Raw genomic sequence first — 23676 nt, forward strand, 5'->3', positions numbered from 1 at the left:
GCCCCCACCCCTGCCCTGCTTCATTCCCTGGGTCCCCTCCACTGCAATCCCTTCCTCCTCACCCGCATCCCCCACAGTCCCATCCCTTCCACACCCCAATGCCCATCATGTGGGATCCCCAATTCCCCCCAGTTCACCCTCTTTGGGTCCCCTCCTCCTCCCCCCACCCTCCTGCAGGCCCTGAATTCCCCTGGCTCTCCTTGTCTCCATCCCCACCCTGGGCCCTGCAGGAACAGGGATCCCAGGGGAAACTGGGTACAGTGGGGCTGGGGGAGCAGGAGGGATTTTCCCCCTCAGACCAGGGGCCAACCATGGGCTGGGGGGTCTGGGGACACCCGTGTCCCCCCCCCCCAGCCCCACAGGGGCAATCCTACTTCAACCTTTGCTCTCCTTCCCCAGCCAATCTCGGGACAAGGAGGAGGTGGATGTGTCGGGGTAAGTCCTGGAGTTGGGATGTCCCCAGTGTGGGAAATGGGGGAAATGTAGTCCCCCCATCCCTCCTGGGCCTGGGGACACCCCAGTGACCAGTGACACCTCACACTCTCTCTCCAGGGAGGCATGGATGTCCATCGAGTGAAGAGGTCTGAGGTGGGTACCCCGAGTTCTGCTGGGCCCAGACCCTCCCCTCTCATGGCCACGACCCTCCCTGGCATCCCAGTGTGTCCCAGTCCACCCTAGTGTGCCCCAGTATCCCAGTGTGTCCCCGTAAAGCCCAGTGTGTCCCAGTCCAGCCCAGTGTGTCCCAGGTCACCCCAGTGTGTCTCTAACCCTGCCTTTGTCCCCAGCCCCCCGTGGCTGACCAGGTGGAGCTGATGCGCCAGTGACGCTCGGCTGCCTCTCTGCATGTCCAGGTGAGAAATATGGGAGGCTCCTCAGCCCCCCAAAGGAGCCTGGCAGGGCCCTGGGGGGTCCCTGAGCCCTCTGCAGTGGGCAGAGCTTGGGCACAGCAGAGGGACACGCAGGGGGCTGTCCCTGCTCCGTGTCCCGGGGCAGCTGGACAGAGCTGCCCCCAAGCCTTGCCTTGCACTGGGGGCTCTGCAGACCCCCAGGCTCACCGGGAGGGCAGGGAGGGGCTCGGGGAGGTGTCAGAGCATCCCGGGCTCAGGGGCTCTGGGGACCACATGGATCTCAGCATCCAATTCCCTTCTCCTGCCCCAGCTCCCTGCAGACACACGGGGTGGGGACAAGGCCCCTGCCATGTCCCTGTGGACACCGGGGGTGACGTTTGGGGCTCTGTCTTTCAGGACTGGAAGTGGTGGTGACACCCGTGTCCTGGCCCCCTCCAGCGGCATGAGGAGATGATCATCCCTGGAGGACCCCCCTGATCCCCTGGGTGCCCTGGCAATTTCCCTGCAAGAATCAATAAACCCCTGCAGCAAAACAAATGCTCTGTGTCTGTCTGGGTGGGTGTGTTCCCACCTCCACGGGTGCCTTCCTGTGTCCATGTGTGTTCCCACGTCCCCTGGGGCACCCGGTGGTTTGGGGGCACAGCGGGAAACAGGGTCTGACTGGGGCTGTCCAAGCACCGTCCCCAAGGAGCACAGCTTGGTGTCGAGGCAGGGGAGGATCAGGGACAATCAGTCAAGGCCCCTCAGTCCTTCCCTGTTGTACCCGGACAAAGTTGGGATGTTATTTTTTGGCCTGTGTTTGGCCCTAGCCACCTGCAGTTAGTTTATATTTTCTCCTGCGAAGTCTTCTGATAAAGCAGTGAACTTGGCCTTGGAGGGAGAGCTTCTGTGTAAACTGTTTTAATTGGTCCGTTGTGATTGGTCAATTGCTCATCAGGGGCAGTTGGAGGACAAAGTGATGATGATGGTGCTGAAGGCCATCCCCCAGACTCAATTGGGAAGACCCCTCCCAAATCACTGCACCTGCGTGGGGGACTTTCCAAGGTGCTCACGCAGGCGCAGGAGGGGTGCACTTACATAACAGAAGGGGTGGGGTTCAGAGCCCTGAGGGGCGGTGCTGGCCACACCTCTCCGGGGCAGGTGCTCTCAAAAAACTTTATAAAAGCAGAGACGCTTCTTGGGGGGCTGGCTCTTCACGATGGACCAAGTTGTTTTCAGTGGGGACGCCTGCTGAAGTGGGAGCCTGCCACCCCCCATGAACCCGCAGCTGCTGCAGAGGGACTTCATTATAGGTTAGAGTGGGTAAGACTTGTTTACAGGTGACACCTGGGTGAGTATGGGGGGGGAAGCCTTCTTCCTAGGGTCTTCTATGCACTTCTTCCTCCGCTCCAATCCTTTTCTCTCAGGCGCCTGTTTTGTTTTCTCCCTTTTCCTTGTTTGCCACCTTTTCCTAATAAATAGCTATTATTTTTGCCAACTAGCAACGATGTTTGGTTTATTCATGTTCCAGAATCTCGCGAACCTGTGTTTTTCCCTTTGGTTTAGTCCCTTCCCTGTTACACCTGTGCTCTGGGAGGGATGGGAAAGGGGATCAAAGGAGCCAGCGGGTGTCAAATGCCCCCAGATCTCAAGGGCCAGGCTCGGGGCTGAAGGGATGGAGAGCAGCCCTGCATCCAAGGCCATGGGGATAGTGGGGGATGAAAAGCAGGATGGGAGCCAGCAATGGGAGCTCACAGCCCACAACCCCCCGTGTCCTGGGTTCATGCCACAGCGTGGGCAGCAGGGTAGGGGGGTTCTGCCCCTCTGCTCCGCTCAGCTGAGACCCCTCCTGCAGTGCTGCCTCCAGCTCTGGGCTCCTCTGGCTGTCTGCAACGCACCCGCCCGCAATGGCAATGGCTTGGGGGGATTCCCCTGCCAGCCCTGGCACCTCCTGCAGCTCCATGGGCTCCTCAGCACAGCAAAGGCACGCACCTCTTGGGGCACTTCCAGAGGAGGCCACCAAGGGCATCCCAGGGCTGCAGCACCTCTCTCATGGAGACAGGCTGAGAGAGTGGAGGCTCTTCAGCCTGCAGAAGAAAAGGCTGTGGGGAGACCTCCTTGGGGCCTTCCAGTACTTCAAGGCAACTTTTTAGAGACATGTGGGCAAAGGGTTCAGTAGGGCCTGTCACAGTAGGACAGGGGCTTTGATGGTTAAACTAAAAAAGGGTAAGTTCAGACTAGAGAGAGGGTAGAAATATCTGATGATGAGAATAAATCACAGGAATACATTTGCAGGGAGGTGATGGATGCCCCATCCCTGCAAACATTCAAGGCCAGGTTGGATGGGGCTCTGAGCAAGGTGATCTAGGAAAGATGTCTCTGCTCCCCCTCCAGGGGATCCCCCACCCTGTCCCTGTGCTCTTGGCTACCGCAGTGATGGGCAGCTCTCAAAGGATGCAAGTGCCCAGAGAGCAGAGGGAACACACAGGACCTCTGTTAGCAGGGACATCTTCAGGTGAGATGGGAATAGTTTGGATCAACACGCTCAGGCTCTACAGTTTTTCACAGTACTTTGGGAAGTTCTGTGAAACTGTAGTTGCACACAATATTTGGGAGTCTGATAACCACGAGGTCCCACAGTGTCACAGGGTCCCCTTGGTGACAGGAGGTCATCAAGTGTCCCATGCACTTGTGGGGGTAGAGTTTTTGGAGGTGTTCTCTGACCCAATCTTCCTTAGCAAGGCAAGATCTTCCTTCCAACATTCCTATAGCCTGGTCTCCCGGGCCAGAGATCCCTGAGGGCTGGTCTTGTCAGTGCAAAGGTGTTCAGTAACTCTGCCTTCTCTGCATCCTTGCCATGAGCAGAGCGGCTCAGGGGGCTCCTGGGGGTCTCTGCACACGAGATTCCCCCTCACACTCTTAAGGGAACTTCCCAGGCTCACCATTCCCAGGACTCCCTGGCAGTCACTCTCCCACCAGCCCAGACTGGCACTGCTGACACTCAGGCCCCTTCCCAGCAGCAGCAGCTCCAGTGACCCGACGGGTCCCCTGTGACTCCCCACAACCCCCACTCTCACAGTCAGACCAGGTTTCCTCACTGCTTCCACCCCAGGTTTCCCATGGCAGAGTCTCATGTCTTAGAAACAATAAAACAATTTATTTCTTGTGAAGAAACACAGAAACAGCCCGAGCTGGTGCCTCAAGGAGGGACCCCCAACAAAAACCTCTATGACTTTTTATCCCCTCACACTCCAAGCACACAAACTGCTCTTCCTGCTGAGTCCTGGGTTCCTGCCCTGTCTCCAAGTGTCCTCTCCCTTGGCTGCTCCAGGGTCAGCAGCTCACGGCCTTTGGTCTGAGGCCCCTCACCCAGAGCTCATCCCACAGCTCCAACTGCAGCTGCTCCCTGAGCCACCTGCACCCACGGGATTCCTCAGCCCTGGGCACCATGAGGCTCCTGACAGTGTCCCAGGGTCCCTTTGGTTCCATGAGCCCCCACAGTGTCCCAGGGTCCCTTTGGTTCCATGAGCCCCCACAGTGTCCCAGGGTCCCTTGGGTTCCATGAGCCCCCACAGTGCCACAGGGTCCCTTGGGTTCCATGAGCCCCCACAGTGTCCCAGGGTCCCTTGGGTTCCATGAAGCCCTGTGGTGTCACAGTGGCCCCTTGGTTCCATGAGGTTCCACAGTGTCCCAGGGCTCTAAACTGGACATGATGGGGGAGGGGCACAAGATCAGGCTTGTTCCGGGAAATCTGTGGGATAACATGAAAAACTTAGAGGGACAAGGTACCCGTGAGGGCCCCTCTGAGGTGACTCTGAGATGGAACAGCCACACTGGAGCACAGCTGATGTCTCACAGAGGTGAGCCAGCTCCTGGGATAATGGAAGCCAACAGGGAACCATCAGAGAAATCCCCTCGTAGCAAAAGGAGGCTCAAGAGGGAACAAACACCTCGTTCAAGAAATTTCCCACTTCAGTCAGCTTGGTGCCAAGCTTGTTTTCACAGACAGTTACTGTCAGAGTTGATCATTAGACCACTGAAACTTTAAGTTTTGCCAAACTAACCATGAGAAGCTTCAATGAAGAAATCCTGGGGGAACTAAAATCTGGACACGTGGAATCCAGAATGTAGAGCCCTCCAAGGACATGTGAAGTAACCACAAGATAAAGAAGAGACTAACAAAGAAAATTCATCCTGTGCTGGAAACTTCCTGCCTGGTATAAGTAATAATAAGAATGTTCTTGCAAAACTTGTGCTACAGTCCTAATTGGTTTAGCAGTAGAGTAGAAAGTTACTGTTTATGCAGCCTTTGACCCCATTTTGAAGCAGACTTTGACCCCCATTTTGAAGCATCTGTATAGTTTGCTGAGGAACAAGAGAACCCAGCAGCTGCAAGGGATAGGGAAGCCCCTGCTTTGAAGTTTGGTGATCAACTCCCTTCATTTGTGGCCAGAATGGGACAGTTCATCGGGTTCCTGAGACTGTCCAGAGACAGGCGAGAGGGGAAGAAAGGGTAAGGAAATGTCATAATCTGGAAAGGAGTCCACAGGGAAAGACTGAGGAATCTCATCAGTGCGTAAATGTGGGAACTGGGGGAAAGCAAAAGGAAAATGCCCAAGGGGGGCAAAAGTTCAGTGCCCAAGAGGGGCAAAAATCCAGATAGGGGATGTGGTAAAAAGGGTGACAACTCTTATATTCCTCCAGATAGTCCCTGAGGTAAAATGTTGGAATTTTGTGGTGATGCGTGGTTCAAGCAAATTTCTTCCATAAAACTAGAGCATATGAAAGAAGGAGAAAACCAAAGCAAGAATAAATAGGAAATGAACTCAAAAGAGAGATTATAAGTCAGAATAACAATTTAATAAAATAATACAGTAAGTACAATTATACAGACAAACAATTGGTTTTAACCCACAAAACCCAAATATATAACCCAGCACCTTGGGGCATGAACAGAGTGGTGTTCTTTGGGCCCCCTGAGTCCAAAGGAAAAGGTGAGGGGAAAACCTGTTGGTGAGAGTGCTGTTGCAGTCTGGTCAAGAGTGGTGATTGCAGTCCAGCTGAGGGTGGTGGTCTCAGGCTGGTTGAGAGCGGGGAGCTGCAGTCTTCCTCTGGATCCCACGAGTGGTAAAAAAGGTTCCAAAACTCCAAGTTTATATATTCTCCAGTTCAGGCAGGAATGCTCAGTCCTTCCCTCAGAGCGGGGTATTCCATAAAAGGGTGTGAGGACAGGAACATATTCCTATCTTGCAGGCCTCTTAATGCCTAGTTTATAGCCTGAGGAGTCAGGCTCTATGTGCAGATGGTGTAAATGCTCTATTGATAACAGTTTCTGGGAAATGGCATGGAAGGCTATAGAATACACAGTTTTGGGTTACACCCATCCAGTGATGAACTGGTCTCAGCTGTCCTAACTAGGACATCGGGACACTGCAGAAACTCCTGAAAACAGAGGAACCTGAGACTGTGCAGAACCTGAGGGCAGAAAGGAGCCATCGGGACACTGCAAAACCTCGTGGAATGAAGGGGCCACTGCTTCACATCTGGGTCTCGTGGAATCAAAGGAAACCTGGGGCACTGGGGAAACTCATGGAAGCAGGGAGACCCTGGGACACTGTGGAGCCTCACGGAATCGAGGGGCCATGGGGACACTGCAGGACCTTGTGGGGCCAAAGGAACCCTGGGCTGCTGCAGAACCTCACGGAGCTGGGAAGCTGCTGTGTGGGGCCCCCCCGACGAGTGGCTGAGGCTGCTGAAGGAGAAGGGGAATGAAGCCAATTTGCAGAAGTGGAAGCCGTGGGAAACGGCACTGAGCCCCCTTGCCACGGTCAGTTACCATGGCAACCATCGTACGTTCCCATTGCTGTGTTTGGTTACCATGGCAACCATCACAAATTCCATTGCTACAAACAGTTACCATGGCAACCATCATACATTCCCGGTGCTATGTTGGTTACCATGGCACCCCTCATACAGTGCCATTCCTACAGTCAGTTGCCATGGCAAACAGCAGAGATTTTCATTGCTATGGTCGGTTACAATGGCAACCATCACACATTGCTGTTGCTACAGTCAGTTACCATGGCAACCATCATACAGTCCCATTGCTATGTCAGTTACTATGGCAACCATCATACACTCCCACTGCTATGGTCGGTTACCATGGCAACCATCACACATTCCCATTGCTACGGTAAGTTACCATGACAACCGTCACACATTTCCATCACTATGGTCATTTACCATGGCAACTATCATAGCTCCCACTCCTACGGTCAGTTACCATGGCAACCATCACACATTGCCATTGCTACGGTCACCATACGTGATGGTTTCCCACCATTTCCATTGCTACGGAAACCATAAGACATTGCCGTCACTACGGTCGGTTACCATAGCAACTGTCATACTTCCCACTGCTATGGTCAATTACCATGGCAACCAGCATACATTCTCATTGCTATGGTCAGTTACCATGGCAACCATCATACATTCCCATTGCTATGGTCAGTTACCATGGCAACCATCATACATTCCCATTGCTATGGTCAGTTACCATGGCAACCACCAGACATTCCCATTGCTATTGTCAGTTACCACGGCAACCATCATACAGTCCCATTGCTACAGTCAGTTACCATGGCAACCATCATACATTCCACTCCTACAGTCAGTTACCATGGAAACCATCATACATTCTCATTGCTATGGTCAGTTACCACGGCAACCATCAGACAGTCCCATTTCTATGGTCGGTTACCATGACAACCATCACACATTCCATTGCTACAGTCTGTTACCATGGCAACCATCAAACATTCCCGTTGCTACAGTAGGTTACCATGGCAACTATTCTACTTCCAACTGCTACAGTCAGTTACCATGGCAAATCATCATCCACTCCCATTGCTACGGTCAGTTACCATGGCAACCATCAGACAGTCCCATTCCTAAGGTCAGTTATCATGACAAGCATCGTACTTCCCATCGGCACAATCGGTTACCATGGCAACCATCAGACAGTCTCATTGCTACGGTCAGTTATCATGGCAACCATCAGACATTCCTGTCATTACAGTTGTTACCATGGCAACTATCACACTTCCCACTGCTATGGTCAGTTCCATGGCAACCATCAGACAGTCCCATTGCTACCATCAGTTACCATGGCAACCATCAGACATTCCCATTGCTAGGGTCGGTTACCATGGCAACCATCAGACATTCCCATTGCTATGGCCGGTTACCATGGCAACCATCAGACATTCCCATTGCTATGGTCGGTTACCATGGCAACCATCACACATTCCCATTGCCATGGTCAGTCACCACAGTGTCCTGGTTAGGGAGCAGAGGGGGCAGTTTAGCACCTTGTGGGTGTCACCAAGTTATTTATCCTGTACCATCCGTGCCATCCCTAGGGCTGTGCTTCCAGCAGGAAAAGCCGGGGCTCTGCACCACAACTGCTCCATCCTGCCCCGCTCTCTGCAGGGCAGGGACTGTCAGCATCACTCCTGCGCTCCCCGTCCTCTGCCCCACTGCTCCCCCTCATGTTTTCCCCGGATTGGGACGATGGACCTTTGGTGCTGAAAGGGGAAACCACGACGGGCCGTGGTGCTGAACCAAAGCTCTGAGCAGGACGGGGCAGTTGGGGAGCAGCCTCAGCCCCCTCAGCCCTCGGGTTGGGAGGAGAAGAGAGGAGCCAGCGCGGGACTGAGCCCAGGGAGCGGCTGTGCCACACGGCCGGGACGACCCAGCTCCCGGGGCTTGGCTTGTCCTGGGTTCTCCTTGTTGTCGCTGAGGGGTTGGACACGTTACCCTTGGGAGCTCCCCCACCGCATTGCCTTTGTCCGGGGGCACCGCACGGACACGTCGCTTGGGGAGCACCCAGCATCTTCTCTGTGTGCCCCGTGGTGACCCCCTTTTGGGAGTGAAACACCTTCTCCTTCTGGATACTTTTGCTGCTGATATTGCTGTTGTGACTGTGCGTGTCTTATTCCATTGCTCTGTGCTTTTAGTGAATTGTTATCTCCACCCATAGTCTCTCATTTTTTGTCCCTCCCTCACCAGAAGGGCCGTGGGAAAGGGAGTGACTTATGTGAATTTTAATTTCCTGATGGTGCTAAAACCACCACACCTGCCATGCACCAGGAAAGATGGAATGATGCAGTGGGTGCTGGGACCTGCCAACATTGGGATGCACATTTAGCAAAGGCCACCTGGTCACTCAGCACTGGGGGATGTGCCAATCGGGCTGGCCCTGTCCAATCCAAGTTTTTACGTGCCATGGAAAGGGATAAAGTTCCTGTAGTGCACATTAAAAACATGCTGGGAACACAGTCTGGGTTATTCCTGCTTCAGGCAAAGGGAAGTGCACCCGTGGGATTCACGTGTCTCAAGGACACGGATGCCCTTGGTGGGGAAGGAGGGAAAGATGGGAAATCCAGCGTGTGCCTTGAAGGGACTGGATTTTGGGTGAGAACAGCCAGGGAATTCAGGTGTATTACGGTGGTAACTCTCTAACACTGCATTCTCACTGCTGTGGCCACTCTTTGCCGTGACGGGGGTATTACAGTGAAAATCACTGAGAGAAATGAACAATGAGCTTGGAGGAGACCAGACAAGCACAGCGGTGATGGAAAAAGAACTGGCTGCAACAGGCAACAATCCAACAGTAGACAGCATTTTTCCTGCCCTGAAAGAGTATTTTGGCAGATGGAGCCTAAAATCCTGGACTAAATGAACTCAACAGACTTTCATAGACTAAGCAATGAGATCTGTGGGTTTATATCAAATGATAGGAAAGGTGATGGTGGAATGTATTGGAAAGTGTGGGATCTGATGTAAATCAGATCTGGTGTAAATGGTGTGGAATAAGGGGTGGACACCAGCCTTGTCTTGGCTGTTCTTCCTAGGAGATAGAGTTAATCTTCCTATAGATTAACTAGAGATTAATTCTGAGATAGAGTTAATTTTCTTCCTAAGCAGAGAGTTAATTTTCTTCCTAATACCTGGTGCAGGGCTGTGGTTTGGATTCCATGAGAGAACAATGTTGATCACACACTGATGGTTTGGTTGTGCTTACCCTCATCAAGGACTTTCCAGCTTCCCGTGCTCTGCCGGGTGCACAAGAAGCTGGGAGGGAGCAGGGCCAGGACAGCCAACCTGGACATTCCAAAGGGATATTCCACACCACAGAACATCATTCCCAGTGGATACATGAGGAGGGGTTGTGCAGGAGGGGCAGATCACTGCTTGGGGTGTGGGGCACTGGGCAGTGTGTGTGAGCAATCATGCTGAGCATCACTTGTTCCTCTGGGGTTTTATTTCTCTCTCTCTTTCTTCTGTCTCCCTTTTCAATACAGTTATTATCACAGTTACTACACTTACTGTTATTTTCATACTTTACTTTGTTTCAGTTATTACATTTTTCTTATCTCAACTCACGGGTTTTGCCTTTTCTTGATTCTCCTCCCCCTGTCAGTGCAGGGGGAGGTCAGGGGATTGAGTGAGCAGTTCTGTGGCACTTGGCTGCTCACTGGGGTTAAACCACACAAAAAGGGAATGCACAGGAGTGGAGACCCTGCTGGGATGTGCTTTGTATTCAGGAACTGCCCAGCACCAGCTGGATAGAGAAGGGCCAGACGTTATGTCCCTGCAGGGCTGGGATTCACTCCCTGCCCCAAAGGCCCCCAATGTGTCTGAGGAGCCCTGGGTGGTGCCTGTCCCACAACTGCTGGGAATGGGGACGGGGTCCCTGCACAGGCCCTGTGCCGTCCATGGCAGCTGCTGCACTTGTGCTGCAGAGCCCTGGCACCTCCCCTGGCACTACAGGCCCCTCTTTGGGTATGAAATTCAGGTTCAGCTGCCCTGAATTATGTTCAGCAAGGAAGGGATGTCCAGGAGACAACTGCCATTGTACTCTAAGGATGTGTAGAAAATACCCTGATAAAGAACAGGAGAGAGACCTCCCTCCCTGCATTTGGTCAGCTGAGCACCTCTGTGGGCTGCCCTGGACAGGAGGAACAGTGACAGGTTCCCCTGTTCTACATGTGGGACATCCTTCTGCCACTGAAGTTGGCCAAAGCAATGTCCCAGCAGCCTCCAAGAAGATCCCACAGCTGCTGCCCTGTGCCTAGGAACTGCTCCATTGGAGCCTGCAGTTCCCAGCAGGAATCTCGGTCACCTCTGGCCCCTCAGAAGTGACCAGGGCTTTGTGTCCCAACGGGTCACTCCTGGCTTTTGTCTTCATTCATTCCCACAGGAGGTGGGACAAGGAGTCTAAGACGGTTTAAATAATTGCACGATCCACTTTGTGGGTACAAAGCTGAATCCTTTGTTTGACACAACTCTAGCTATATATAGGGTTCAGGGAAGGGGGGACATACATTGTATTCACATTTGAGGTTGAGGGTCCAGGAAGCGCAGGGAGATATTTTTCTTCAAACAGATAAACAGATATTTCTTTATCACATTTACAACAGGAGATGGGGTAAACAAGGTGGTAAAAGGATTTTCGTGGAGACAGCAAGTCTGCTTAATTAAAAGATAGTATAAAAATATCAGGTGGTATATGTAAACAAGCTTTCCTTGTCTGTGTTTCAATTCCATGGTTTCTGGCTAAGATAATTTCTTATCTCTGCAGTGTCATCTGCCCCAACAGGAGTCACCTGCAGGTGCCTGTTTTGGGCCCCCTGAACTGGGGCAGGAGGAATCCCACCCCATGGGGGCTGTGGAGGGAGCTGAGTGTCCTTCTGGCCCCAGGTCTGCAGAGCCACAATGAGACACCTCTGTTGACTCAGCTGAGTCCCTTCCCTCAGTGCAGCTGAAGGAGATCCCTCCTGGGCACTGTCTGGGTTTCCTGTCTAATGATGGGACATGAAAAGGGGAATCTTGAACTTAACTCAGTGTCTGTTTGGAGAAATGACCCTGCTGAAAGAAGTGTCTGTGCCCAGCTGAGAGAAGGAACATCATTATTTCCTTCAGCTGTGTCCCAGCAGGGTCCCCTGGAGCCCCAGGGACACTTGGAGGGATCCCTGAAGGGCAGAAGTGCTGCCTGGGGCTGTTGCTGTGCTGCTGAGCTGGGCCGGGCTCCTGGCACACAGGGAGCTCCTGGCAAGCTCTGCCCAGGAGCAGCTCCTCTGCACAGCCCAGCAGGGCTGAGGGCACTGCCTGCAGCACCCAGGGCACAGGAGAGAAGGCAGAGAGATGAGAGGCAGCCTGGGCTGGGAGGGGACTGAGCTCTCACTGTGGGAGAAACCTTCACGGGATTTGAATGACTATTTCTCTGGCTGCAGGAAAGTTCAACTTCCCTTCCTGAGGGCATCTCCTAAAGCTGCCACATCCCACAGCTTCTAGGATCTTTCAGCAGGACTCTCCCAGTTGCTGCAGTGCAGGGGAAGTGGCCACATGGCAGAGCAGGGCAGGAGAAGTGAGCAGGAGGTTCAAGGGATCCTGGGGTGGGAGGACAGGGCAGAGCTGCTCAGGGGAGGAACCTTCCCAGCCCTTTGCCATGATCAGGCTGTGGCTGCAGAGCAGTGCAGGTGAGTTCCTGCAAGTGCCTCTCCCAGCTGCCAAATGCCAGCAGTGGCAGGAGCTGCCAGGATGGCTCTGCTGGATTTGCTGGGGTGCAGCAGGAGAAGCTGCTGCAGAGCAGGACTTGCTGCTGCCCCATCAGAGGCCCAGGGCAAGAAGGTTCCCTGTGGCAGGGCTGGCTGTGGGGTGGGAAGGTGGGGGTGCAGCCAGGGGTGCCCAGGGCTGTGGGGCAGAGCAGGGTCCTGCCCCCAGGGCTCTGTGTGCTGGGGCAGGGACTCTGCTGCCTGCCAGGGTCAGCTCTCAGCCCGGCCAAGGAGCTGCCACGGGGCTGGGGGAGAAGGGGTGGGTGGAAGGACTGACCCCTCATGGCAGGGCAGGGCAGGGCTGGGCAGGGCCCTTCAGCTGCAGGCTCAGGGCTCCTCACAGCTTCAGCTCCACCTCCTCCATTTCCAGGGGCCCTTCTCAGGAAGCACATCCCCCCAGAACACCTCCCCCTTCCCAGCCACCGCAGGGGTCTGGGATCTGCTCTGCAGCCCCTGCCCAGGCAGAGCTGCCCCTGGGCACTGGGCTGGGCATGGCTCTGGCAGCACTGGCAGGGAGCTGAGCTGGGCACAGGCAGGGGCTGCTGGCAGGAACAGCTCCTCACCCAGGGACAGGCAGGCAGGGACAGAGAGCTGCTGCCACAAGTGCTGGGCAGGGGGATGTGGGCCCCTCCCTGCTGTCCCTGTGGCACAGACCCCTTCCCTGAGCAGCTCCTCCCTGGGCTCCTTTCCCAGCTTAAGCAGAGCCTGTGCCCTCAGGCCATGGCCCCTGGGCTGTGCATTGCCCTGCAGCAGCCAGAGCCCAGGCAAGGACAAGGCCCCCATTTCCATCTCTCTCTGTGTGTCCCTCCTCCCTTGGCAGCCGCATTGTGGCATGTCCCTGCCATCCCCTGTTGTCTGGGCTGTTCTTCTTCTCACCACTGGCTTTTCTCAGGCAGTGCAGGGGCTTTGGGGTGGCAGGTTCCTGTCCAGACACAAACCCTTTGGGTGCTGCTGTGGGGATGTCTGTGGGAGCAAAATGCCCAAGTGCCCTCCAGGCAACTTCAGGACATTCAGCTGCTTCCCTGGGTGTCCTGCAGGGTGTCCTCCAGAAGGGCACAGCTCTGCCATAGTATCTCTGTGCTGTCTGGGATCCCCATGGAGAGGACACCTCGGTGGTAGAGCCATAGAAATGCTCTGGGCAGCTGCAATGATCCCTCTGTGCAGCAGTCTGGGAGAAGAAAGAGGAGATCCTAATCAGGCACCCTGAGAAAAGACAAGCAGTCTGTCAATCTGCCCTTTGAGCCCAGATTCCTCTGCTCCCAGAAAGGCCCTGTCTCTTTTTAAGGGAGCTCCTTAGTGTGATCCTCCCTCAGCTCCAAGCTGCCAGCGAGGGGCAGCTGAGAACAGGAGTGATGGCCAGCGTAGTTCTTCTCTCTGCACTGAGACCATCCCTTTGCCTCCCAGGACCCACAAGATTTCACTTGGAGAACATCAGAAATGTCAGGGATTTCAGCCATCCAAATTTACTTCTAAATGTTCCAAGTGAAACTGTAACAAAACTACAGCAAATCCCCTCAGCTCTGCTCTGCAGTTGGGCAAACTGTGAACAGCAGGGCTGGAAACGCTTTGATGTGTCACAGGCACATTTAATCTCAGATCACCCCGTGTTCCGAGTTGCCTCTCACAGCAAGGAGGATTCCTCAGGAGCCTGTCACAGGGTCCCTGCTCTCAAAGCCCCCATCAGCCAGCAAAACCCAGAGCTCAGGGGAGGGGGATGCAGAGAGGTCTTCCAAAAAAGAGAGACACATTTTGCCAATAGAGTCTGACCTGACTCAGTCCTGCCTTTTCCTCCTCAACAGAAAACCACACCCTGAGGTAGCTCAGAGCTGGAGGCAGCACTGCAGGAGGGGTCTCAGCTGAGTGGAGCAGAGGGGCAGAACCCCCCTCCCCTGCTGCCCACGCTGTGGGATGAGCCCAGGACATGGGGGGTTGTGGGCTGTGAGCTCCCATTGCTGGCTCCCATCCTGCTTTTCATCCCCCACTATCCCCATGGCCTTGGATGCAGGGCTGCTCCCCATCCCTTCAGCCCCGAGCCTGGCCCTTGAGATCTGGGGGCATTTGACACCCGCTGGCTCCTTTGATCCCCTTTCCCATCCCTCCCAGAGCACAGGGGAGGTCCAGGTGCTCCAGGGGCTGCCCCGTGTGCCCCCTGCCTGTCCCAGCCCCCAGCAGGGACATTCCATGATGCCCCAGCCTGCACTGCTCAGGATGCACATGGAGGGGGTGAAGGGGATCTCGTGTGCAGAGACCCCCAGGAGCCCCCTGAGCCTCTCTGATCATGGCAGGGGAGCGGCCAGAGAGGCTCCGGGTGTGCAGGGGCTGGAGAAGGAGGGGACATGGACATGGGAATGCAGGCATGGAGATGGGAACACACACATGGAGATGGGAACACACCCATGGAGATGGGAACACCCATGGAGATGGAAACACACCCATGGAGATGGAAACACACACATGGAGATGGGAACACACACATGGAGATGGGAACACACACATGGAGGTGGGAACACACCCATGGAGATGGGAACACACACATGGAGATGGGAACACACACATGGAGATGGGAACACACACATGGAGATGGGAACACACACACAAGATCAAGCAGAGTGGCTTGGCTGAAGGGATTTATTGATCATTCAGGGAAAATGCCCCTGGGCTCCGAGGGAAATCAGGGAGTTCTTCCAGGGATGATCATCTCCTCATGGTGCTGGAGGGGGACAGGGCACGGGTGTCACCACCAGTCCTGAAAGACAGAGCCCCAAACGTCACCCCCAAAGTCCACTGCAACACGAGAGGGGCCTTGTCCTGACCCCTCTCCCTGCAGGCACTGCTCACCTCAGCCATCCAGGGATGCAGCCACGCCTTTCTCACCAACAGGACCCAGCACCTTCTCAACCACAGGGGGCTGGGGACAAAGGCATGGTTAGAGACACACTGGGTGCAGTGGGATGTACTGGGAGCCTGGGGGAAGAAATGGGATCCTTGGGAAGGTGCACTGGGGTATACTGGGGCAGACTGGGATGGATTGGGAGTGTCATGGCCATGTGAGGGGAGGACCCGACTCAGGCAGAACTCCTGGTACCCACCTGAGCCATCTTCAGGATCCCAACGTCCACTAAATGCAGCTGGAGAGAGACCAGGAGCCCTGGCTGGTCACTGGGATGTCCCTGGTGCCAGCAATGGATGGGGGGACCAAAGTGTCCCCCAGTTCCCGGACTGGATGCCCTCCAGTCCCCCCGGCCCACTCACCTCCCGCAGATCATTTTGGGTTCCTGCCAAGAGTGCCTGGGCAAGGAGAGCAAAGGGTTAAGCAGGATTGGCCCCTGTGGGGCTGGGGGAGGGACACGGGTGTCCCCAGCCCCCCAGCCCAGGGCTGCCCCCGTCTGAGGGGGAAAATCCCTTCTGCTCCCCCTGCTCCCACTGCACCCAGTTTCACCTCCAACCCCTGTGCCTGCAGGGCCCAGGGTGGGGATGGAGACAAGGAGAGCCAGGGGAATTCAGGGCCTGCAGGGACGGTGGGGAGAGATTGGGGGGGACCCAAAGATGCTGAACTGGGGGGAACTGGGGAGCCCACGGGACTGGGATTGGGGTATTGAAGGGGCCCTGTGTGGGATGCAGGGGAGGGGAAAGGAATTCAAGTGTAGGGACATGGGGACTGCAAGGGAGAGGCTTGGTGGGGACAGGAGGAGGAGGATGGAGGAGGACAAAAATGAGGGCACTGGGAGATGGTTGGGAGTGGAGAGGGAGGCAAGGAATGGTCTTGGGAGGTACCAGGGCAGTGGCCTGGGTGAAAGGCAAAGGTCTGAGGGGAAGGATGGAAAGAAAAGCTTTGGGAATGATCAGTGGGAGGATGTTTGGGGACCCTGGGTAGGACACAGAGCAGATCCTGGGGAGGAGATGCCTGAGGGGACCAAAAAGGATGGGATGGGAGGCCCAAGGGGTGGGATTTGGGAGCACCATTAAAAGAAACAGGTGGGGGCCCTCCCAGCAATTGACAGTGGACCTCCCTTGTCAGGGATTGCTGAATGGCTTCCTGCTGTTGCATCTTTCATTTCTTATCAAAAATCACCCAAATAGTTTTCAAACAGTGCCTGCCAGTGGAGCTTGAAGGCACTCGTTCCATCAAAGCCATACCTGTAATTCAGAGGCATAAATAGAGAATGTAGATTTGTCTCTTAAGGTGCTGTCTCATTTCTACTAGATGTCAATTAGCATCATGTAAAACATGATCATTAAAATTAAAACCTCTTACCCTTCTATTTCCCTTTGAAAAATAATTCTGCTCTTAAAACTCTCACTTCTGTTTGATTGTTTAAAATCCAAATGAATGTGTGTACTAGTGGACACAGACAGGGCTCCCTCACAGAGAAGCCCATGAAGTATGGGCTGGATGAGCAGACAGCAGGCTGGTTGAAATCTGCTGGCCAGGGTGGTGATCAGGAGTGCAACATCCAGCTGGAGGCCAGTGATCAGCAATTCCTGGTGAACATCTTCATTGATGATCTGGATGATGGGATATAGTGCTCAAGTTTAATGGAGCTGATGAGTTTACATTCCGACTGCAAGGAACATGTTTTCACATCTGAAGCAGGGGATGGGAAACCAGAGACTCACTGTGAACACCCAATGATTTCCAGAGCCTTTCCAGAGCATTTCATTCCAATCTGGGAATTTTGGATTAAAAAATCACGGTGCTCCTCCATTACTCTGGAAAGGGGACCCAGGTCTGTCGGGAGTGAGGACATTGCTGAATCTGAAAGCTGGAGAAGACAACAAGAAATGTGTGACCCTCCAGAGGATGAAAGCCCTGGATGAAGTTGTCAAGAAGTTCAGACCCAAAGCCTTTCGAGATTTACGGTTCTGTCTTAACATTTCTTGTAGTTTTTCCCTTGTTTGTCCCCTGAAATTGTTTGATGAAAAATCCCCTTGATGTCTGTATCCTTAGACCCCGCTCCCCGACTGGCCAAAGTTTGCTGCATTGCAGTATTTCCCTTTTGGCCACCCTTTCCCTAAAATGGATAAACCCTACCCCTTTTTCCCTTATCTAGTTACACTTTGCATGCTGGGGTCCCATCTGGGCTGCCAGGAAGTGACGTGCTTTGGTACCAATTACCTCTGAAGCTGCTCGTATGCCTTCATAGGCTGCTAAGATTTCCTTCTCCACAGGGGTGGAATTGGCCTCAGAACCTCTGTAGCTTCGGCTCCAGAAACCCAGTGGTCGCCCTCACGTCTCACCAGGCACCTTTGGCCAGAGGCTCCAGGAGGGACCTTTATCTCCAGCTGCAGAGTAGAGCACATTCTTTACCTCTGGTCCTGTCCTGACTGCTCCAAGCGCCACGGCATGTGCAATCTCTTGCTTGATCTGCCTGAAAGCTTGTTGTTGTTCAGGACCCCATTGGAAATTGTTCTTTTCACAGGTCACAAAGTAAAGAGGGCTCACCATCCGGCTGTACTCTGGGATGTGCATCCTCCAGAAGCCAGTGGCTCCCAGAAAAGCTTGGGTTTCTTTCTTGTTTGTGGGTGGAGCCATTGCTACAATCTTGTTGATGACGTCTGTTGGTATCTGGTGTCGTCCATTTGCCATTTCAGCCCTAGGAACTGGATCTCTTGGGCAGGTCCCTTGACCTTACTCTTCTTGATGGCAAAACAGGCCTCGAGGAGAATCTGGATGATCTTCTGTCCTTTCTCAAAAACTTCTTCTGCTGTGTCCCCCCACACAATGATGTCATGGATGTACTGGATGGATGGATGGGGGTCACAGCATCTCGGTTCCTCCGATACTGTTGCCTGTGTACAGTTGTCGTGGCTGTTGGCACTTCTTGTCCCCAAAGCTCCAGCGATTCCTTTCGTACAACAAGGGGACCAATGCAGCACCACCTCTCCAATTTTAAGTAGCATTTTCACTGCCTTCACCACTAGGATCATTGTCGTTGAACAATGTAGGGATGGGTTAGAGCTGATCTTGGAGTCTTTGCTACCAAACCTTGAAGGCCACCATTAAGGAAACTGGCTACTAGGCTGTGGATGTCGAAATTAAGGAAAGGAAGCAATTTGTTCCATCCATCTGAACGGTCCCTTACAGGATGTCCTGGGACAGGCACAAAACCAGCAAGAATCAGGAATAAAATTAGTAAAAAGGCCATTGTTATTATTTTTCTTTCTCCTTGTTCTTAAACAAAGCTATGTTTAGATAAACAAAATCCTCCTTGGCAGCTCTCCCAGGAGTGTCCCAAAACAATGGGGGATGTTGACAAACAAACCTGCTCTTGGCAGCTTTCCCAGACAATGTTCCCACAACAAAACCAAAGGAACCAAAACAATCCCACTTCTGACACCAAAACCATCTGTAGCCGGTTGGAGTTGGCTTCCTGCCAAACCCCACAGACTACAGAAGATTACTACGTGTAAATTTAGGGTAGAACTTAGGTGGGAGGTTCCTGTGCCACAGAGCTCTTTCCCACAGTTTCTCTTGGAAAAGAATGGAGTTCCACAGCTCATTGCTTCCATTTCAATCTTTTGGGTCTTTGACCACTCTGGAAAATCTGTACCAACCTGATGAGCAGAAGTCTTGGGCTTTACCACAGGTGTCTGGGTGGTGTTCTGAGAGCCAGACTTCTGCTCAGTCCCAAACTGATGCCAACATGTCCCAGGCCAGGTGAATCCAGAAGTGGACTTGCAGCCAGAACTCCGCTGACAGCACTGCTTGGGACCGCAGATCTGCTTCTGTGGCGCTCCAAAAAGAGCTTGGTGTTGGCCACTGCAAGTCTCTCAGTAGCTCTGAAACATTCCCAAGCACACACAGAGTCATCTCTGGCAGGAAGGCTTTTGCAAAGTTCCCCTCCACAGCCTTGGCTACTACTCGACTTCTAAAAGCCAAGGGCATGAAGAGCGTCCAAAACCAGCACATCCTTTGATCTGAGCTTGTTCACAGGGCCTGTTTCTAAGAAATCACACCAAGTGCAAGGAGCAGCCAGTGTCACCTCCAGAAGAACTCTGGCCTACCCTGGCCTTCTCAAGGAAAGCTCAACCCTCAGACCCGCTGCCAAAACAGAAGCCAAGAAAGAGCCGCCTTATTTTGGATTCACAGAATCCAACTCTCTTCTCCCAGAGGCCTCTCCTTATTCAAACAGGAAAGGGCACAAGATTCATCTTCTCTGTCACCCACGGCATGAGGAGAGGAGAGACTGGCAAAAAGATTGCCTGCTAAAACAACCTCAACTTGAAAAGACACCAATAATGCCACAGTGGTGCTGCTGTGGGGTTACTGCTGGAACTCTAAAGAGAAAGGAAGACAGGTCTGAGGGCGGGAAGGCTCTGAAGGAACTTTCCCCACAATTATGCCACGTTCTGCTTTCACACCTGACGCTGGCCAGATGTAGAAAAGGGATTTCCAAGGAAAATGCAGGAGGAAAAAGGAGTCTGTTCTTACCAGTCCAAAAAAGCAGGGACTTACCTTTCCAGTTTCTTGGCGAGGCTTTTTCTGGTTTTGGCTTCCACCAGATACAGCTCTTTGTACTTGTCCACTTCTGCCTGGGTGGATTCCTTTTGAAAAGGTCTTTCTGCTTGGTTGCTTTTTGTCCTTCCCAGTGCACGTTCCAGATCTCTAATTCTGTCTTCTAACTGTTTTTTCAGTGAGTCCACATGACTGGCTCTGATTTCTTCTAAGGTGTCCTGGTGGGCTGCCTGTGCCTGAAGGAGACAGTGCACCTTCAACCACCACAAGAAAAAGAGAGCTCTGCCCAGCACAAAATTGCACACACCCAGTTCCAAGGGCCCAGCCTTACTCAGAGAGGCGGCTCTGCCTCCTCACTCCCAGCAGCAACCAAGGCAGAACCCAGGAGCTGCCAGGGCAAACAATTCTTTGCAGTGGGAAAGAAGCCCAAATGAGCACTCTGCTTCAAAGCTACTAATGAAGAGACACTGGGTCTGTAGGACAGGGCATGTCCAAAAGGATTCTTCAAAGACAAGAAGAGCTTCCACATCCACCTCCACCCCCTCCCTGCCATCCCTGGAATTTCAGTGACTCCTTTTCTGAGCACCTTCCCCCCTACAAGGACAAAGCAGCACCTGTAGGTCTGGCCATGACAGCTGCAAGTTGCCAAACCCATTCAAGGATGAGCAGTGAGAAGCAGAGCAGCGCACAGAGATCCCTCCAAGCACTGCAAAGTGGGAATCTGCCTTGGGCAGCCTTTGGATTCAGGGACCTGCCAGCACATTCCACACCCATGACAGCACTCCTGCCCAACCAGATTGCCTTCTGCCACTGCCTTCAGCAAAGACAGAAGCTAACCCACAGAATACAGGAGCAAAAGAAAAAGACCAAACACCATGGCCACAAGAGAAGTTTACGTAGCACCTGTGGACACTGGGGAGAAATTCACTTACTTGCAAAAACTCATTGACTTCTTGGAGTTTTTGTCTTATTTCCTGGTCTGCTTGTTCTTCCACCTCTCTTTTACACTGTTTGAGTTGGCTGCGATCCACCACGTTGGTCTCCAAATGATGGTGGAGTTTTGCCAGCTCTTCTTGCAGCTGGCATTTGTCCATGGCCAGGTTCTCGCACTCCCCACGCAGGGCAGACAGCTCTTCTTGCAAAGCCTGATTTTTGGCCTCCAGCTGCGTGCACTGTTCATGTTCCCTGTCCAACTGCTGGGAAAGTTCAGCAACCTGCAGACAGAAAATGAAAAAAGGAGCTCAGTGTGGTGTAAAGGAGGTGAATTCTGGGCAAACCCCAAATGGGGGTGGCCAGGGAGACTTTATTCATCATCTGCTGGCTCAGGACTAGACACAAAGTGCAACCAGGCTTTTCTTTTCCAGCAAGAACAGCTTTCCCATCATTTGTCATAGGATTCCTCAGCTTCCCAGCCTTTTGGAGTTCCTCATGCAAAAATGCTCCAAGCTTCTGGACTCCAAAGGAATGACTGCAAAGGCAGGAAGCCATTCTACAGGGATGCCTTCAAACCCAAGCGTGGCTCTGACAGACGCCGCTTTAGCAACGGATCCGAGTCACGAGCGGAGAAGGGATAAGAGGTTCTGTGCCACTGCTGCACAGGCACAGCAGCCTCAACAGCACTGCTGGGAACAGTCCTTCTGGCTCTCCGCCACAGGATGGGCTGAAACAGCTCCCCGTGAGCAAGAAGGGACAGATTTTCCCCTGGGAGGCCCCTGTCCTCCTTGGGCCCTGGGCAGCAACAACACTGAGGAGAAAAGCCAAACCTCAAGTGCCTCCTGCTCAGCTCGTGCCTGAGACAGGGCTCAGGGGCTGATGGTGCCCTGCCAGTGACAGCGCTGTTCCTCCCCTCTCTGCCAGGGCAGCAATTCATCTGGCACACCCAGAGGACGCTGTCACAGCCTCCCTCCAGCTGCAGCCAGGCCTGAGCTGGGCCCCACTGCTCTCAGCCCATGCACGTGATGTCCTGCCAGGACGGCAGACCTGCCCATCCCTCAGGCCCAGCCGGGGGATCTGCACTCTTGGCTGACCCCGCTCACTCTCAGGGGACCTGTTCTGCTCTTCTTGCTCAGGGCCTGTGGGACGGCTCCCTGGCCCCTCAGCTCACGCACCCTGCCAGGCTGGCTGCCACTCCTGGCTTGCCCCTCCTCTGCAGGACAGCCTGGCCTCCATCAGCCCTTACACCTACTGCTTTGCCCTCAACATTTGCATCTTTCCCCAGAAGGAGAACTACCCCGGATTAGTTCGAGTCATCTCCCGCTGGAACAGCAGGAGGAGCATTAAGAAAAGCCCATCACATCCAAAATGCAGTCAAGGGGAAAAAAATCATCCACATGACAAGAAATAGAGGGAAAGCATCCCCCAGCTTTCAAAAGAAGGAACACCACAACCAAAGAGACCCACCCTGAGAGCAGCTCACCTCTCTTTGGAATCCATCAACTTCCTTGACCTTTTCAGAATATCTCTTCTTCATTTCTTCCAGCTGGGACTGACTTCCTTTCTCTTCATTAACTCGGAGTTTCCTCCTCTCTATCCTCAGAAGCTTTTCCAGCCTGCACAGCAAATTAGTGAAGAAAACCATGAAACACAGGAAGAACCAGCCTTTCCCCCACAGTCTCACAGAAACAGCACAGACAGCATCCAAGCCTAGAATGGCTTGGCTTGGCAGGGACCTTAAAGATCATCCAGTTCCAAGCCTCCTGCTGTGGGCAGGGACACCTTCCACCAGACCAGCTTGTTCACAACCCCATCCAACCTGGCCTTGAACACTTCCAGCCATGGGGCATCCACAGCTTCTCTGGGCAACCTGTTGCAGTTCCTCACCACCCTCACAGCAACCAATTTCTTCCCAGGATCAAATCTAAACCTACTCTCCTTCCATTTGAAGCCATTCCCCCTTGTCCTCTCACTACCTGCTCTTTTAAATGCACTCTCTTCATCCTTCTTGTGGGCTCCCTTTACACCCCAAAAGGCCACAATTAGGTCACCCCAAAGCCTTCTCTTTGCCAGGCTGAAGGGTTGCAATTGTCCCAGCCTTTCCTCCTAGCAGAGGTGCTCCATCTTTCCAAGCACCTTGGTGGCCTCCTCTGGGCTCAGTCCAACAGCTGGAGGTCCTTGCTGTGCTGAGGAGCCCAGAGCTGGATGCAGCCCTCCAGCTGGGCTCTCCCAAGGGCAGAGCAGAGAGGCAGAATGCCCTCCCTCCACCCGCTGGCCACGCTGCCTTGGACGCAGCCCAGGACACAATTGGCTCTCTGGGCTGCGAGCGCACATCGCCGGCTCATGTCCGGCCTCTCCTCCAGCCCAAGGGCTTCTCGGCAGGGCTGCTCTGCCCCTCTTCACCCCCCAGCCTGCACTGATACAGGGGCTGCCCTGAGCCACGGCCAGCAGCTTGCACTGGCTCTTGGTAAACCATCAGCAGATTGCCATGGGCCCACTTCTCCAACTGGTCCAGGGCCCTCTGGATGGCATCACCTGTGTCAACCACACCCCTCAGCTTGGTGTCAGCTGCAAATTTGCTGAGGGCGCACTCCAGCCCTTCCTCTGGATCATTAGTGAAGACATTAAAGAACACTGGGCCCAGTCCAGACCCCTGAGGGACACCACTCGGCACTGATGGCCCTCAGCACTCTGAGCCATTGATCACCACCTCTGCATGGCACTGTTCACCCAATTTCTTATCCATCTAACAGTCCACACATCCAGTCCGTCTCTCTCCACTTTGGAGAGAAGGATGTTGTGGGGGACTGTGTCAAAGGCTTCCCAGAATGACAGGGAGATG

The 23676-nt window shown here is 53.7% G+C and overlaps 1 protein-coding gene and 2 long non-coding RNA genes across 3 annotated transcripts; 1 reads left to right on the plus strand and 2 right to left on the minus strand.

Moving 5' to 3' along the window:
* Window positions 1-354: 354 nt before the first annotated feature.
* Window positions 355-1383, plus strand: LOC135405201 (uncharacterized). The gene is made up of 3 exons (XR_010425792.1): window positions 355-435; window positions 553-851; window positions 1245-1383. It is a non-coding gene; the product is annotated as an uncharacterized LOC135405201 (long non-coding RNA).
* A 13736-nt stretch (window positions 1384-15119) lies between these two features.
* LOC135405151 (uncharacterized) lies at window positions 15120-19173 on the minus strand. The gene is made up of 8 exons (XR_010425762.1): window positions 19001-19173; window positions 17562-18536; window positions 17063-17208; window positions 16701-16951; window positions 15698-16582; window positions 15535-15573; window positions 15284-15353; window positions 15120-15191 (listed from the first exon to the last, which is right to left on the minus strand). It is a non-coding gene; the product is annotated as an uncharacterized LOC135405151 (long non-coding RNA).
* Window positions 19174-19662: 489 nt separating this feature from the next.
* On the minus strand, window positions 19663-22423 carry LOC135404817 (ankyrin repeat domain-containing protein 26-like). The gene is made up of 4 exons (XM_064639547.1): window positions 22318-22423; window positions 20834-21115; window positions 19902-20137; window positions 19663-19723 (listed from the first exon to the last, which is right to left on the minus strand). Exons 1-4 carry the CDS (start codon window positions 22369-22371, stop codon window positions 19663-19665), a joined length of 633 nt encoding a protein of 210 aa, XP_064495617.1. The 5' UTR covers window positions 22372-22423.
* Between the last annotated feature and the right edge of the window lie 1253 nt (window positions 22424-23676).

The sequence above is a fragment of the Pseudopipra pipra genome, chromosome W (genome assembly GCF_036250125.1).
Source record: "Pseudopipra pipra isolate bDixPip1 chromosome W, bDixPip1.hap1, whole genome shotgun sequence".
Taxonomy (NCBI): Eukaryota; Metazoa; Chordata; class Aves; order Passeriformes; family Pipridae; genus Pseudopipra; species Pseudopipra pipra.